This window comes from Halictus rubicundus, chromosome 2 (assembly GCF_050948215.1).
Source record: "Halictus rubicundus isolate RS-2024b chromosome 2, iyHalRubi1_principal, whole genome shotgun sequence".
In the NCBI taxonomy this organism is placed as follows: Eukaryota; Metazoa; Arthropoda; class Insecta; order Hymenoptera; family Halictidae; genus Halictus; species Halictus rubicundus.
In genome coordinates this window covers 19,552,461-19,569,284 of record NC_135150.1, presented here as the reverse complement: position 1 = coordinate 19,569,284, position 16,824 = coordinate 19,552,461, and the positions used below count along the sequence as shown (strand labels likewise).

General features: G+C 42.9%; 4 protein-coding genes across 10 annotated transcripts in view; 3 read left to right on the top strand and 1 right to left on the bottom strand.

The window, feature by feature from the left end:
- Positions 1-242: 242 nt before the first annotated feature.
- On the top strand, positions 243-8,557 carry Srrm1 (Serine-arginine repetitive matrix 1). Of its 5 annotated transcripts, none has more exons than XM_076805784.1 (15): positions 243-505; positions 631-720; positions 1,155-1,277; positions 2,904-3,074; positions 3,328-3,491; positions 3,575-3,769; positions 3,832-4,638; positions 4,846-4,977; positions 5,484-5,993; positions 6,152-6,359; positions 6,442-6,527; positions 6,635-6,870; positions 6,941-7,096; positions 7,249-7,736; positions 7,811-8,557. In XM_076805784.1, the coding sequence occupies exons 1-15, from the start codon at positions 494-496 to the stop codon at positions 8,021-8,023; spliced, it is 3,591 nt and encodes a 1,196-aa protein (XP_076661899.1). In that variant the 5' UTR covers positions 243-493; the 3' UTR covers positions 8,024-8,557. The 5 variants fall into 5 exon arrangements, with proteins under 5 accessions (XP_076661899.1, XP_076661902.1, XP_076661900.1 ...); XM_076805787.1 differs by having other exon boundaries at positions 5,481-5,660; XM_076805785.1 differs by having other exon boundaries at positions 5,481-5,993; positions 6,451-6,527.
- Positions 8,558-8,568: 11 nt separating this feature from the next.
- Positions 8,569-10,468, bottom strand: Rpiiic53 (RNA polymerase III subunit C53). 2 transcript variants are annotated; one of them, XM_076805788.1, is made up of 7 exons: positions 10,125-10,468; positions 9,939-10,059; positions 9,449-9,713; positions 9,288-9,389; positions 9,112-9,233; positions 8,809-9,048; positions 8,569-8,752 (listed from the first exon to the last, which is right to left on the bottom strand). In XM_076805788.1, the coding sequence occupies exons 1-7, from the start codon at positions 10,379-10,381 to the stop codon at positions 8,633-8,635; spliced, it is 1,227 nt and encodes a 408-aa protein (XP_076661903.1). In that variant the 5' UTR covers positions 10,382-10,468; the 3' UTR covers positions 8,569-8,632. The 2 variants fall into 2 exon arrangements, with proteins under 2 accessions (XP_076661903.1, XP_076661905.1); XM_076805790.1 differs by having other exon boundaries at positions 9,288-9,380; positions 10,125-10,466.
- An 858-nt stretch (positions 10,469-11,326) lies between these two features.
- LOC143365556 (uncharacterized) lies at positions 11,327-16,463 on the top strand. Of its 2 annotated transcripts, none has more exons than XR_013084560.1 (3): positions 11,327-11,461; positions 12,493-12,897; positions 16,097-16,463. XR_013084560.1 is itself a non-coding variant. In XM_076805848.1 (3 exons), exons 1-3 carry the CDS (start codon positions 11,441-11,443, stop codon positions 16,118-16,120), a joined length of 330 nt encoding a protein of 109 aa, XP_076661963.1. In that variant the 5' UTR covers positions 11,327-11,440; the 3' UTR covers positions 16,121-16,463. The 2 variants fall into 2 exon arrangements, 1 of the variants encoding a protein (XP_076661963.1); XM_076805848.1 differs by having other exon boundaries at positions 12,493-12,777.
- The window catches only part of Lmpt (four and a half LIM domains protein limpet), a 138,920-nt gene continuing 138,442 nt past the window's right edge, over positions 16,347-16,824 (top strand). The window contains exon 1 of the mRNA XM_076805803.1: positions 16,347-16,550. Within this exon, the coding sequence (XP_076661918.1) occupies positions 16,506-16,550 (45 nt within the window). The 5' untranslated portion in view covers positions 16,347-16,505. The remainder of the gene's footprint in view (positions 16,551-16,824) is intronic.

The window sequence follows — 16,824 nt, the reverse complement described above, 5'->3', positions numbered from 1 at the left end:
TACCTTGTCTGTGACAATACCACAGTACCTCGTCGGTGCCCAGATTCTGTTCCATGCTAAAAAGGCGATGTCACAAAAGTGGGAACGCCGAAACCCCGGGCATGAGCACATTGAATAATATATGTATTTTGAAAGCCTGCCATTGCACTGATATATATATCAGTGTGCCATTGTCGCATCCATTGGCAGCACTGGTAAAGAGTGGCTGCTCTGTGCATTGCTAAGCAACTTCAATTTACTGACTCAACGACAGGGCCGCCATATTGGAGAATTGATTTATCTTGACTCCGCGTCTCTGCGTTTAATTCTAACGCTTGATATTTGTATATACGCAAATGTGTGGCTATTTTATGGAGAAGAAAACGCGCTAACAACTCACTACGTGGTTGTGGAAGTAGCTCTTCTTAATCCGACGTTGAAGAGGAGGATTGGAACGCCGCCAGGCTTCGAGCATCGAGTATTGTGCAGCTTCTAATTTCCACACGTTGCCAAGATGATGTACACGGTAAATTAGCTAACTTTCTTTTTACCAACACGATACGATTTTTGATTACTCAATATCCAGTAAAGGACTTGATTAAGATATTTTAATACTCGATGTTTTACTAACTCGATATTTTTGGGGTCTAGGGAACTACGGCGTCGCAGGACACGAGGTTCAGCGATAAAGAGAAGAAACTTCTAAAGCAAATGAAGTTTGGAGATTCTCTGACACAGAAGGTAGATACTCGTCCACCATTATAGCTTCAATATTTGAATAACTAATAAGAAGTTTGCTTTGCTATCAGAATCTACATATTGTAGTACGCAGTATATCGAGTTACAGTGTGCCATCCGTGTCTCATAATGTGGTACTCTGGACAGCACAAGGGCAAGGGGAGCGTAGTTCACTGTCACGTGATGTGATACACCTGAAGTAATAGTGGTACTCTTCTCAGAGAATAGCGAGAATGTGTGTGATTCAGCTCGTTGCGCGATTCAACTCGTTGCGCCTAACCAATCAGACAACGTCTTTGCAAATTCCTTTCGCATTCCTTCCAAATACCACTTTATGAAGCATGGACACATATAAATGTTTCAGCTGCAGTGGTTTTAGTTAATTAGTTCGGCACTCTGTAAAAATTAAATCTGTACCATATGTGTTTGTTTCATAGGTGGATATGAGCAAAGTAAAACTTGACGTGATCAAACCATGGATCACCACGAAGATCACGCAGATCCTGGGCATGGAGGACGACGTTGTGGTAGAATTTGTATATAACCAACTGGAGGAAAAGGTAAGGGACTTGCATCGCTTCAGATCTTCAGTAGAGTTTAGTCCGAACTACGAGGTAGACTAAAGTTATAAACGAACTATGAAATGCGTTCACTTGGCTTTTTCCCCTCATCATAGGAAATCGATAAATACACATTATTTCAGCACAAAGTTTTGTAACCAGTTACAAAATCCACTATCATCCAAAATCCGCACGAAGTGCTAATTTTGGAGGTGAAAAGCAAGGAGGCAGAATTACCATTAATTAGTCATGCTTGCCTCATTGTTTTTTGTTTCTTAAATTCTGAAAAAACAAAAAAAGAGTATCATCGTTCCCGTATACGTCCTGTGTGTCCCGTTTTTATCTCTCCAACAACTGTCTCCGTTTCCAAGCAAAAAAATCCTATATATCAATCCAAAACACACACACACAAAAAAAAAGAAAAACTCTGATGTAGCTGATCCTGCAACACAATACCCATGTACAAGCAAGTTCTTATCACGTATGTTTGAATTCCCCGTTAGTATAAGTAGAGACCGTTGGTGGGGCTCAACCCTATTGTCCAAATGGCATTCGGATGTGCTCCTCTCTACATCCGATTGGCCGCCTTTCTATCAGCCGTCCAACGCTAGCCGAGGCGAGCTGGTGTATATCAACGTCGTCTTAGAACCACTGCTGAAACTTCAGCCTCGGCAGTTCATCGTCCACCGTTCATCGTCACCGGCGTGCTCGCAATAATCTCGTCATCGTCGAGCTGTTGCTGCACTTCTCGCCCTTAAACGGAGCTCTGCCGGAGGTCTTCTACCATTCTGCAGATGTCTACGTTGCCGTAATCGCGTCGTCTACTAGCTGCACCGGTCGCCACCTTCGTGGCTGCCTCGCTCGAGGTGGTTACCTGCCGGGGCCACACATCTACAAAAGCTGTAGCACAGCTTTCTACCACCACCGAACTGCCTGTAGCTGAAGCCATGTCACCGAGGAATCATCCTGCCTGGACAGGAGGCCTGGTCGGCTCCAATGGACACCACCGCAGCCTGAAGTACCTCGACCACCTGGACGCAGATTTCTTTGGTCATCGTACCATCCATTACGGCCAGAAGAACCCAGGGAACTTGCAGGTCTTTCGATGCTGGACGCGACTGAGTCGTGGACCACGCCGGAGGTATCTCTACTCGGTTTGACACTGTTTGTCAACGTCACAGGTTGGTGGAACGGTGTTCCTTCTCTCTATTAATCCATTCAACTTTCAGCTAACATGTACTTATGCGTTTCAGCGACTCTCTGCCCTCGTTGGCAGAGTGTTTGTCGAAGTTGTGAGAAGGTATTAATGTAATTCTGTGCTATTTGTGCGTTTATCGATCGGTGTAATGTCTTTTTTTTTTCTTGGCGTATCTTAGTTGTTAGCGCAGACGTCAAACCGTGAGGAGATTCACTGTTGGCGGTAAGACTCGAGGGGGAAAAGCAGTTAGTAGCAACATAGGGAGGTGGACACACACACACGCATACTCTGTTACCGATGATTACATATGTCGCGCGACGTTTCTGTTGCGTTCGTCGCATTTCAATAGCAAAATCGAACGCACCGTCCATTTCGTTCGGATGTACAGAGTGGCAACGGATGACACCGGTCTACTATGTATTTTACAGTTCCCGGATCCACGAAAAATGCAGATCAACCTAACGGGCTTCCTGAACGGCAGAAATGCCAGGTCTTTCATGGGCGAATTATGGGACCTTTTGGTCTCCGCTCAGGAAAGCGTGACCGGCATACCAGAGGCTTTCTTGCAACAGAAAAAAGATCAGATTAAAAAACGTTTGGTGATTATCAACAATTTTCGTCGTCACACCTTTTTTTTTTTCTCTCTCCACAAGTATTTTGATTTCATCGCGTGAAGTAGACCGCGAGTAGAGTTGAACAGTTGAACGGCTGAATTTTAACATTCAGCAGGAATGTTCAATCGAATGTTTTCTTGACGCACGAGGTTCAGTTTAGGTTTTCCATATTTGATACTTGATAGAACGAACAAGTATCGTTGTGGTGTTTATTCTAACCCTGAACGTATCGAATTAGGAGGAGCAAGAGAAGCTGCAAGCTTCGTTGGCTGAAAAGGAGAAGGAGAAAGAGAGGGAGAAGGAAAAGGATGAAGCTGAGAACAAGATAAAGAAAGAGGACAAAGAACGTGGCTCGTCGAAGGAGCGAAGAAGAGACAGAAGCAGAGACCGTGACAGAGATAGGTATGACCCTGATAATCTGAATCAATTCTTGGTTGCGGATTATAGACGAAATATAATATAATAACTTGCATTATTATTCGCAGAAGCAAAAGGAGTCGATCGAGAGATCGGCACAGAGACCGCGATAGATCTAGTCGCAAGCGACGATCATCCTCGAGGTCACCTAGCAAGAATTCTGTAAAAGACAACGGGAAGGAAATGCCGGAGGTGAAGATCGAACGGGAGGATTCCCCTCAGCCCGAGAACGCTATACCACTGATGCCAGTGAAGACTAAACCGTAAGTATCCCTGTTTAGCTGTGCGGCATAATTAAAGATCATACATCAAGGTCTGTCAACAGGGAAGCTGCTGTCGCGATATCCCGATTGCAAGCGAAGCTGATGAGCATCGCCGACGGAAAGAAGAAGAACAATCGTACTCCGTCGCCGGAGGCACTGGAGAAAGCCAAGAAGTCTCGATCCAGATCCAAGTCCCCGATAAATCGTTCGAAAAAGTCCCGATCGAAATCGCCGAGTCGCGACTCGAAAACGAGACGATCAAGATCGCCTACATCGAAATCGAGACGGTCTCGCTCGAAATCAAGATCCAGACGATCCAGGTCTCGATCGAAGTCAAGACGATCGAAGTCCAGGTCGCAGGACCGTTCTAAATCAAGACGCACGAAATCCAAGTCGCCAAGGTCGCGCTCAAGGTCTCGTTCACGGTCGAAAAAGTCAAGGTCGAAGAGCAACGACCGAAGTAAGTCTAGAAAGTCGAGATCTGATTCGAGCGACTCCAGATCGTCGAAGTCCCGCTCGAAATCGCCCGATAAGAGAAAGGATAATCTCGATTCCAGCAGGAAGCGAGACGCGAGCACAAGTAGTAGCTCGGAGTCAGAGGAAGACAAGGGCGCGAAAGATAAGAACGATTTCGAAATTAGAAAGAAGAAGGACGGAGTGCAGGCTAAGAGATCCTATAGAAAAACTAATAAAGATGATAGTGGTAGCGAGAGCGACTCAAGTCGCGAACGGAAATCAGTGCCTAAACGTCGGAGTCCCTCGCCGAGGAAAGATAGAGGTCGATCCAAGGACAGAGACCGATCGAGGGATAGATCACGTGATAGATCGCGAGACAGGTCGCGGGACAGGTCACGAGACAGGAACAGAAGGTAAATAATTACGTGTCATAATATGTACGCAAATTAGGTGGTCCCCGTATATCATTTTCAAACGTCACTAGCTGAATAACGCAGCTCTACTGTTATTGTAAAATGCACATAGTTAGAAAAGTAAAAAAAAAAAGGAAATTATAGATGTTTCTGCATTCCTCGAGTGAAAGTTGGAGGGATATTAACCATCAGGCAAATTTAATTTAGGAGATCCATGGAGAGGGAACGAGAGAGAAGACGAGAACGGGAACGAGAAAGGGAGCGGGACAGGATGGATAGGTACAGCGGTAGCCGCAGCATGCGACCTCCGTCACTGCGCAGAGCACCTAGCAGGAGAAGGTAATGTTGACTATAGCCGACGGCAGAGCTGGGCGGGCAAAAGCTATTTCGAATAATGGGTCATTTTATAAATGGGTTTATTCGTATAGAAAATTATTCGTCATTCGCGAATCGAGTCTGAATTCGGCAATATCTGGGGACAATAAAGTATCTCAATCCTCGATCGCCAGCTACAGTCTCTGTATTCTCCGACGATTATAATAGAGACACCGTAAAATGGAATTTTATGTCGGTTTATCGGAAATGAGTAGTATAAATATTCAATAAATTCTTTTCGAAATCATCGTCACGAATCTGATTCTATAATATAGTACAACGGGTTAAAAAGACGATCACTTTTTTAATATTGAATCATATGACTTGGATTTTTTTTTGAGATGTTGGAACCATTAGTGTACTACATGGCGTAAAGAAGGAATTTTGAAAAAATTGCAAAGAAAATACTAAAAGTTGTTTTTTACAAATTGCGAAGGCGTATGATTAACACATTGCAATTGTTCCAGAAGCCCCCCACGTCGAAGTCCGGCAAGGTATCGACGAAGATCGCCAAGCCCTGGTGATAGACGCAGAAGAAGATCTCTGGACCGTAGGCGTCGATCATCGGAGAGGCGAGACAGGCGTCGATCTCTGGATCGTCGTGACAGCAGGCGTCGCTCGCCGGACGGCCGGGATCGATCGCTCAGGTACGATAGATCTTCCTCGCGCGACAGATCGAGTAGGCGGGACCGTTCCAGAGACAGGGACAGGAGGGATAAAGATCGGAGATCTAGATCCCGGGACCATAGATCTAGATCGAAAGATCACAGATCGTCGGTGGATCGTTCAAGAGACGAGAAACGATCTCCCGATCGTTCGCGGGACGCTAAGGACAAGACGAAGGAGAAGAAGGTCGAGGAGAAAGTTAAAAAATCAACAGATACGGGATCGCGAAAAGAATTGCGAAACGGAAGGTCTAAGTCGAGTAGCTCGGAAAGTAGCGAAAGTAGTTCCTCTAGCAATGAGGATGAAGCGATCAGGTGAGTGAAGTGGTTGTACCCCGTATTTTCACATTTATGTTACAGACCTTACGATTGTCGGAGCGTAACACAGCTATGTTCTGTTTTCCCCGCTTAGCCGTGTAGACTGAAACTTCTGACATATTCTGACCAATCCTATACCCTTTGTCTGTATGCAGAAAATCGCTCGAACGGAAATCGTCTCAAGAGAAACGGGAGCACACCGATGACAAACGCAAAGAGAAGGAGAAGCCCGTCAAAGAGGAGCCGATCAAACGACCCGAGAAAGACGTCAAGAAAGCTGAACCAGCGTCCATCAAGAAACCGGACCCCAGCGTTTCTCCAAAGAAACTTCAACCCGCTACTCTTCCTGTAACCAGACACAGAGTGAGTCGATCGATCTTCCTCGATCTTATTCTAAGAAAATACTTCAGTTTTCTATCTATGTCTATTCTCTGCAACGTTCCAGTTTTCGAAGAGTTTATCACGCACGCCTTCGCCGTTTAAAAAGACTGAAGATATCATAGCTGCAGTTAAAGTTAAACAACCATCAAAGTAAGTGTGCTTCAGGCGATTATCAGGTCCTATAAATAATGCGATTTTTTTATATTTTACCCACAAATATCAAAGGAATCTGTCTCATGATTAATTGTTATTTACAGAGAGGATCACAAAGAGGAATCACCGAAAGAAGAATCGAGCTTCGCCTCCGGAGACGCTTTCCCTCTGAAGAAGGATGACAAATCAATAAAGTCGATCAAAGCAGTAGCAGAAGAGAAAAAGTCAGGCCAGAAGACGTCGGAGCCTGTCCTCATAAAGAAACCCATCGAAGTGGCCAAGAAATCGAAGAGAGAGAAACGCGATGGTTCTACCGACTCGAACGATAGTGAAAGTGAAGGTATATATAGGAGATTTTTAATCACTTCAAAGTGCCGCTTCAGTGGAGTCTCATGTTTTTGATGTTATAGGTAAGAAGAAGTCGAGGAAGATAGAAAAATCTAGGAAATCTAGGAAAGCTTCATCGGACGACGAGAAATCGGACAAAGGTGGTTCCAGCTCTGACTCTGAGGAGGACAGGAAGCATGTGGAGAAGAGCAAGAAGATTCGAGACACTAATCGAGGAGGTTAGGTTTTACATAATTTATTAGGTCAGTGCAAAAGGTCGCGCCTGATTTCGCATTAAAATACAACAACGGATCAGACACAAACTTTTGCAATGACCTAATATAAATAATAAAATAAATTGCAGAATTTATAATTTGATTTATTGTGTTAGATTCGTTAGACGAGCGTAGCAAGGACAAGAAGGATAGAAAGCGGGATGCTAGCGAGAACGAGCCTCGTAAACGATCAAAGAAGGAGGCGGAAGAAGATACTAAGAAGTCGAAGAGATCAAGGAAGGACTCGTCTTCTGGCGATGAAGATCAGAAAACGAAGAGGGGTAAAAGCGAAGATGATAGATCTCGGTTGCGAAAGTCTAAGAAGGATTCTAGCTCGGACGACGAGCCGAAGAAGACTCGGAAGAGGAGAGACAGTTCTTCGGATGATGAGAAATCGAGATCACGAAAGTCGAGGAAAGACTCGACCAGTGACGATGAAGGAAAAGTCCGCCCAAAGAAATCCAAACGAGATTCGAGCACAGACGATGAGGAAGTGGGTGAAAAGGATACGAAAAAGAAGAGGAAAGCCGACGACAGTTCGGACGAAGAGAAGGTGAAGAAGAAACGTAAAAAGAAGACTAAAACTAGTACCAGTGAATCGGAGGTAGTGTAATTATTTTTTTGATTTGTGTTTATTTTTAGGAAAGATTATTTATCTGTTGTGACTTGTGTTCTCAGGAGAGCGAGGTGGAGGAGAAGAAGAAGAAGAAGGATAAAAAGCACAAGAAACACAAGAAGCATAAAAAACATCGAAAGCACAAAAAGAAGAAGGTTGCAGACTCTGATGAATCCGATGTAAGTGAGGGAAACACTGAGGAACTGGAGAAAAAATTACGGGAAAAGGCATTGAAGTCGATGAAAAAGGGTCATAGTATAGAGAGAAGTGATTGAAAGAGTTCGGTATGATTTATTACGAGGCGTGTGTCATGTGTGTATACCTCTGTAATGCAATGCACTTGATCTAACTGTATCACCAATGCGTGTTTTCGTTCATAATTAACGATAACAGGATTTTATCCTATCACGATATTGTGCAAAAACAAGTTCGGCATTCTTGAAAGTTCATCATTCTGAGCGAGTCCTAATTTTTACAAACCTTAAACTTAAGCTTGCGATTACGGAGTGGATAGTAAAATGTTTGTTCTTTTTTTGACTTAGCGAAGTGGAAACAGTATCATATATCTTATTATAATAGGGACAGAAATTTCTTGTGCCACTTTCATGTACGATTTATACATTTTTCAAGACGTGTCGATACGATCAAGTAAAGAGAAAGTATCACCGTTAGTTCAGACATTGATTTTATGAATTATTGTGGAATATTATTGTATTGTTCATTGTATAGTACGATGGATTTAGTTAGTAAATCTAATTTGTGTAAAAATAAGTTTCAATCAACTTATATATATTAAGACGAAAAAAAAATAAAATACGTCTTGAGGAAAAATATTGTTGCCACCTGTTATTCATTCATGTCTTTTTACAGTAAGGAAAATTTATTTACAACTTGGCCAACATAGATTCCCAATCAGGGGAACATATAAGCGTGTTATTGACTGGTCCCAGATTTATCAGATCACCAGTTAACTTATCTGTGTCTACTTTCGCAGCGATAAGATCCTGAGGAAGAGTATCATTTCAGTAACTGTACAGTTTCTATATTTCTAAATACGTACTTGTCGAAAGCTATGCCTCGATCCTAGGTCCACGATCAAATTGTTCTCTCCTAACACTAATCGCGTCTTTCCAGACTTCAGAATTTGCAATTTTCCTAGAATACCGGGTTTTAAACTATTCAAAGTACAAAAGTCTGTGTCCGAAGTAGCTGCATTTTCTTTCTCCTGGTTCGAACTGTTTGGGCGAGTCGTCCTAGCATCTTCAGCGCTTCCCACGAAACCAGGTAAGCAGTCTGGAAACTGCAGATTGTTTATTATAATCGTAACCGTGAGAACAAATAAAGTTAATTTCGTCTGTCCAACCTGTATCAAAATGTACGAGTTCGTCTTGTTTTCGATCATCTGTGGAATGCTATCCAACTCTTCTTTCGGTTCCATGTTCAAATTGGGTACCTTGACTTTAACTTCATTTTTTGATGGTAACACTAAAAATAATAACAATATAACATCATCCGAAATAAAAGCAAGAGTATACTTACCCTCTCCATTCTCTAATATAGTTGGTTTCGTATTTATTTCTTCTTCTTCCTCAACATCTAATTCCTGTTTAATTTGTTCTTTGTGCATCTTTGCTGTAACAACTAAATAATAAAATTCTTAATTCCATCTCTATATTCATAAGTATATTAATAATAGACACCTTTGATCATTGGCAAGGTAACAGGTCCATTATCAAAATCTTCAGGCTCTCCGCTATCAATAAAATCATCTCTCAATAATAACTTCAATTTCTCTTCTTCTTCCGCTTTATCAATGCTGCGATTTAGATCTAATTTTGGTTTTTCTAAGGATGTTTGTGAACTTCTGTCACTGTCTCCACTGCCGCCACCACCACCACCACCACCACCACTGCTGCTGCGCTTTCCTGGAGTGCTATTTATTCCAGTGGACCAAATACCGCTAGACTAAAACAACAAAGTAAATGTAGAACAAGAATTTGAAGGTATCATCTGTTCATGGAAAGAAGCCGCACGTTTCAACAGCAGGGCAACGGAGGATCTCTGAGATGTGTAGCGTGATATAAGGATAACAGGTAGTGGAGCGTAGATCTCTACAAGCTTCCATGCAGCTTCTTTCCATGGACAAATGGTAAATAGGACCATTGTGTTAAAAATGATGTTTCGATGTACCTGTATCAAATTGCTAGCTCTTCCACGTCCTCTGTCGTTTCTACCTCTGTCTCCTCTTCCACGTCCTCGAGCATTGTCTCTACCTCTGCCAGGTTTTGCAGAATCGCCTGGCGATGCATCCCTATAAAAACAAAAACATTTACTTAATTATCAGCATCAATTAGACCTGTTTTCCTCACTACTCACTCTTTCTTTTTCGTTCTCTGAGCATTTAAATTTGGTGTGTACACCCTTTTAGACTTTTCTGTTTTTATGTTGCCCCCTAATGTCAGGTCCCTCGGCAGACGGAACGAAGTTAGTCTAGTGGTAGATGTTGTTGGCAAGCCAGGTTCAGTTTTGATGTTTCTTATGGGAGCCGGCATTGACGTTCCTGGCTCAATTTTGATCTTCACGTTCCCTGGCAGTGTATTATGGTTCGAATTGACAGATTTGTCCGAAGCCATTGTTGACAATTGTTGCCAGCAGAGTTGCTAGCAGTTGCTAACAGTTGCTAAATGCAGGGGAAAAATGGCCGCTGACGGATAACGTGACGGAGTAGTAGTTTGTGGGGGAGATGTCACTATTGTCTGTGGCGGTTACCTCCTACGCCCGCCAGCAGATGGACGATTAGACAACACCTTTCTCGCTACTACCTGTGTCCCGTCACCGATCCCTGTATATACCATCCCTACGATTTACGATATTCCCGCGTTTAATATCGGGCGTGCTACGTAGTCTTACGTCTTACTGACGAGTCCTTTAGTCATTCTTCTGGCATTGCTGTAGTTAACAATAATTGTCTCGCAAGTGTCAATAAAAAACCGTGTATGACGGACTGTCAGTAAGACGTTGCCTTCCATATTCTCTAGTATTTGTTTCGTAAGTCACTGTTATGTACTTTCAGCACAGTGCATCGTACCTAACCTCAAACGAGCACTGTAACGAGTTAAAACGGATTAAATGATTTTAGTTAGATTACGCAAATGTCAGTATAGTGGTATAACATTAGAATGGAAAATCATGTTGTGTAGTTTTTATAATATCTTTCGAAATTTCAGATACACAACAGGTACGTGACTACTTGTCGCGCATGCGCGGCCATACAGTTTACTTTAGTTGCTCCGAATTGAATTTGCAGAGTGGTAATAGCTCCGTGTTGATTGATTAATTTGAATACTTTGAGTAATTTATTTAAGTTATTTAATAGTTAAAGAGCTTCGTTAATACTTGGAGATGATCATTCTACAAGAGAATACATTACTGAGGATAGGTAATAAAATGTCAACATTTAAGCTTCACCGGTTTCTAAACAGTTCATGTTTAGAATTTCGGTATTATATTTTTATCGCAACATATGTAAATATTGTAATTTATATATTCTGCCAATATTTAATGTGTAGATTTAAGAAGAATTCATTTTTTCCGCGGAAATTTACGTGTTGCAAGTACAAACAGATGCAAGGCAAGAAGCGCGAATTTTTTAAAATGACGCAACATGGACGCCATTACTGGCGTCTTCTTTGATGTCTTTCGATCCTATCCAGGTACGCTCACTTTTTCTATAGATTCTAAACAATTTCATCATAATCTTTGTGTTAATTAAATTATGTGGAGCATCTTGCGTTTGTAGGAAGTATTGATCTATAAATTGACTTAAAAAATCAGAAACCCAGTTAACCTGTTTAACGAGTAGGACGGGTTAACTCATTGACTACGTTCTCCTGTAATGACCGATATCATCCGATGGGTATCACCTTTTTTAATTGTTAATGCAGTCCTGTAATTTCATTAATCTGACTTTCCCCCTTCTAATCCTCCTTTATTTTCTCTTCCATTTTCTTTTATATTTCAAACTCATTAGCTGTATGCAAGGATTAGCTATCGCAACAGCAGGTATACATATTATTGGGTAATAATTATTAGGATTAGAATTAATAACGGTGGAATTCTCTATACCAATTTATAGGAGATATAGGAAATATTTAAGGTATTTCGTGATTAATGGTTACAATTGAAATATTTATAACAATTAATAATCACAACTGAAATACTTCATTATTAATTATAGTTAACGGCTAGTGAGTACTGTTGAAATATTTGATTATTAATTGCAATTAACGATTAGCCAGTAGATAATAGATAATTGATTATCAAATTGCAATACAATATCTGCAATTGGTAAGCAAATTACATGTTTGTTTTATTACACTTCTCTGTAATTCGAAAGCAAAGTGACACATTATCATTATTACTAATACAATTTTTTTCTTTCGGACAGAAGTTCTATGAGTCTCCAACTGTTCAGACAAGTTCCCCAAAAATCGTCAATCTTTTAAGAAATCCCTAATAACATTGCAAGTTTCCAAACTTATTAATATACTGCGGATTTCATGCATGTACAGCATTCTTAATTTTTCAAATCTCGGCCTAGAAAAACATTAAAAAAAACTTAACTATATTTCTATTTCCAGGATGGTAGTCTTTAAAAATTGCTAATTCGCAGAAAGATGCGCAGTCTAATCATTACTTTCTCCTTGCGGCTACCGATTGTAAGTCATTGCTATCGTCGAAATAGGGTATCGCAGGAGCGACGGGCGTCGTGAACGGCCCCAGCACCAGGAGTCGACGGCGGGTGACGATGTTTTCTGGCCGGCTAGTAGCGGTGACATGGGCAGGAGAACAGAGTCGGTGTGATGAGGTCATCGTATGGTTTTTTAGCGGCGGCGGCAGTCGCGACGTGGAGCGCCCGAACGCCGGCTGCTACGTCGAATCCTGCGGCGGGGTCACGCTTGCCATGTGCGAATCCGCGACCTATAATCTGTCACGAGTCGCGAGTGCAACGTGTCCTCCTGGTCGTAAGGTGTCGGCGGGATCTTTGCTCGAGCTACCTGGTCCATTTACTACCGGCAATTAGGCCTGGGCCCGTTTCAATTTACCGGTTCGACGGTTGATCACCGTCGGCGCACACCGTTGATCACCGGTGAGAAGGCTTCTCGCCGGGCCCGAGAGAGCGCCTGGTTTTCGAATCGACCCGTGATTTCTACCCGGTTAGACGGATGACCGATTTAAAAGGCGACGCGGTCAACTACGCTCTTAAACCTGTTTCTACTCCCCCTCGGACATGGAACACGTCGAGTTTTCGAGTAGCTGGCTGCCGCGGTATCTGTCCGTGGTATCTTTCGGTCCCCGGAGTCCTTTCTAGCATCCGTCTCGCATGGAAATCTATCCGCGTGAACCGGTGGCCCGCGCGAGTCCAGTATCTCCGATTCGAGCGGCCTTGTTGCGTCGACTACACCGCGTACGGTTATTAGAAATATTATAAAACACTGTGCAACGCGTGCCCCATAGCGAGAGGTAGTAGGACGTACAGATAAGCCCCGCTGCAACACGTTGACCACGTTAACACGTTATTGAATGCTGCGCAAATTTTGCGTGCTTCGCGCGAGTTTCATTTATTTCTTTCACAGAAGTGATCAGCGTTATTAAGGACAATTGTTAGTTGCTGGATAATGTAGGTCTCAACTTACACTATAATCTAGTTCATTTCGGCAATAATAAATTGATGATTAATTTTATGATAATATATTAAGTAATACAATGGTGCCGGACATCGGTGACCATCATGGCGTTCGTGTGAAGAACAATTGTAGAACGAAAGCATGTACAGAGTAGAGCATTTAAATCAGGTCGGCCGAATATCTCGTTTGATATTGATGATAGAAAAAATGTGTGCCAGATCAACGTTGGATTCACGGGGTTTATAAACCGGTGTAATTAATTTTTTTTTATAGGTGGAAGTGTAGAGAAAATATAAAGGTCAACTCTGTTTTTTAAACGGAGTGATGTGTTTTGATCTGTTGTTTGTGTTAGCATTCTGATAGGAAGTTCTAAGGCGAGTATGACGACCTACATTGTGAAGGTCGTGCAAGGTCGCCCAAGGTCAACTTGTAAGAGATAGCAGTTAAATAGAAATTTATTTCTCCATTTGATACTTGTTAGCAATTGATTTTAAGACAACAAGGGTCTCAAGTTCTTCTGCTATTTTTACAATTTTGCAATTCACCTACTTGAATCGCAAATGTAACGCAAACCTACTCTCATAAATGCATAAAGTTCTATAGTCTGGTCGTAATAGAACGAAGAAAATACTCTTGGAATCACCAATATCAACTAAAAACGAACAAAATCTCTTCTGTCAATTCGAGTCAGACGAAAGACTAGCTTCAGACCGGTGTAGGACCGCAAAGGGTTAAATGCTCTACCCTGCATAAGAATTAACACTTTATCTACCGCATGCTTATCAATCCCTTCCACTGTAACGTCGAGTGAGGCTCGTGATGCAAGTTTCGTGCTAATTACTAATTTGTTTTAAACCGGAATAAAATTCTATTTTGTCGTTGCCAATATGTAGCCATTAGAAAATAATACATAGGTATCTACGAGATACTTTTTCAATTCTTCGAGATCAATTTCCTTTTTCTTCTAGGCAATAACGAACGACAAAGAAATTCAAATCACTGTAGTCGTAAAATAAATCATGGCACAAGGTGTTAATAGACTTTTCAATAATTGTGCTGTACCAAATGAAGGTACCAAACGAAATGATTAGATTACGTTGTTGAGGGTCAGTTGTTGAATCTATTAAAAAATTCTCAATCGTGGACAATAGACTTCCAAAAATTATGCAATAATTACCGGTAGATAATGCGTTAACACTAAGCGTACCGAGCTTTGAAAGAGAACAGTACACATCGTCTTCCAACATCGACGAGATTGAGTTTACCTAAAACAAAAAATCTGAAATGGACTATTCGACCGGCGATGGTACGTTCGGCGTTAAGTGACTTGCTGCGGTGAAGTACTCGCGGCAAGTTATCGGGAGTTTGAAATTGCGTGCGAAATCGACAGAATCCGCGGATCTGGAGAGGAAGGGGCAGCTACTCTGAAGGATAGCACGTGTTCCCAGGGTGGCCACGTGAGCGCAAGCGCGAAACCTAGAGGCTCGTTCGCCGAGTGTTCAAATCTCTTATCGGGCAGGCCGCGAAGCGTGGTTCTCCACGAGGCGTAGTCCAGAGTGAACGTTAGTTGGTTCTCGTATGTCGTCGTCGACGCGATGCCACCGGATCCACGCAGTATCGAATTCTCGCTCGCTCGCTCGGGAATCGATAATCAGTCGCCGAAAGGACCTTGAGATCGTTCGCGATCGATCAAGGATCGGGAACCTTGACGAACCTCGCCTCCTCCATCGGTGCCGTATCATTATCTCGCGGCCTCGCGCCGCGTCTACGATTCGTTCCGGTGCTTTCGGCGCAATCACGGGGATTCGATGCTCGGCGATATACTGTAAGAACGAGACCTTTGTTCCGAAGGGTCGCGCGCGCGCGCGCGCGCGCGCCCGTCCCCGTGCCTTCCTTTCTTTTTCTTCGTCGAGCTGTCGTTTCCTCTATCACAGCTCGCGATTCTGTAAAACCCGGCGCGAACAGTAGTCGACACGTTCTCTGCCACGTTGATCACGTGCGGGAGGCACGGTTCGATAAGAATTCATTTTTCTTCTGCACGTTCGCGTCGATCGAATTAGATTAGGATTTTATATATGTTTTAAAGCGTTGGAGGTGTAATCGCTGTGACAAAGTTCAAGTTTGCAGATCCGATACGGTTGACTAGATCAGTTCGATTTTGTGTGAATTTGAAGGTGGTGGGTCAGCATATAACGTGTTAGGAAGATTTCCTTCTTCTTCGGTGTAGGGTAGAATTCTTTAACAATCTGTCCTATAATATCGAATCAGATTGTAACGAACAGACTTCTTTATGCAAAATAAAAACTGCCCGTGTCAACTCCAAGAGACTGGAGCCAGATAGACATTCATAATTTTGATAAGCTGAAAATAATAGATTGGCATTCTTAAATTATTCCTAACCTTTTCACCGTTTCAAATTGAATCTACTCGGTTTTAATCTCAATAATTGTAAAAAAGGCTCCGTCAGCCGAGTGTTAAATATCGTCGACAAGGAAATGGAATTCGACTTCGGTTTGAAGTGAAAGGCTAACATACTTCTGAGATTGCGACTCGATATTATAGCGCCTAGGAGTTAAGGGTAGTTTCATGGAGATCCCGAATATTGGCATAAACGCGTGACAAGATCGTTAATAGCGGGACGCGTTGTGATTGCGTTTCCAGGACCGGAAAATCCGATCGGGTTGACAACAACCCCCAGTAACGCTCGGGTGGATCTACGGTGTTTTGATCGGGTCGGATGAGATCGAGACTCGATCGTTCGGAGCACGGGGCAAGGTGCGAACACGTGCTCGACCTCCCGATCGAATTCGAGGGATCGAAAGAAGCACGCGAGTCGTTTCCAGTTGTCGCGCGGACGTGGACGAGGATGCGTCGAGGCGGCTCGTAGCTGCTCGGACCCGGTTTCAAACGGTTTTCACGTGTCCCGTGGGAACGTGGTCGCGTTTCCCGCGTGCCAACCGCGTGTCCGAGGCCCGTCGGGAACCTCGGCACCCAGAACACAAGACTGTGAAACAAAAAAAAAAAAGAATAAAGTGACGGGACTCTCGAGCCAGTGACAGTTCCGTCGAAGATGAACGGTGTACAGCGGATGCCCACCGACGCGTTCGACGTAAACGTGAGTTTTGCAATCTTAGTCTATTCAACTTCCATTCAATTACACAATTACACTACCTGCCGGAGAGTCCGGCCGGTGCGCCTGTGCGGATTTTTATCCCACATTGTCTTCTACAGTGTTTATTCTCCTAGCCCTACCGATGCTTGTATCGTTAAAAATGAGAGGACGAGAAGATCGGTCACTTACTCTGCTTTTGTCAAGTATGGTTACCATCGTTCAGAAATAATTGAGCACACAAGTGCACACTTTCAAAATGAGATTGAACATTTAAAGG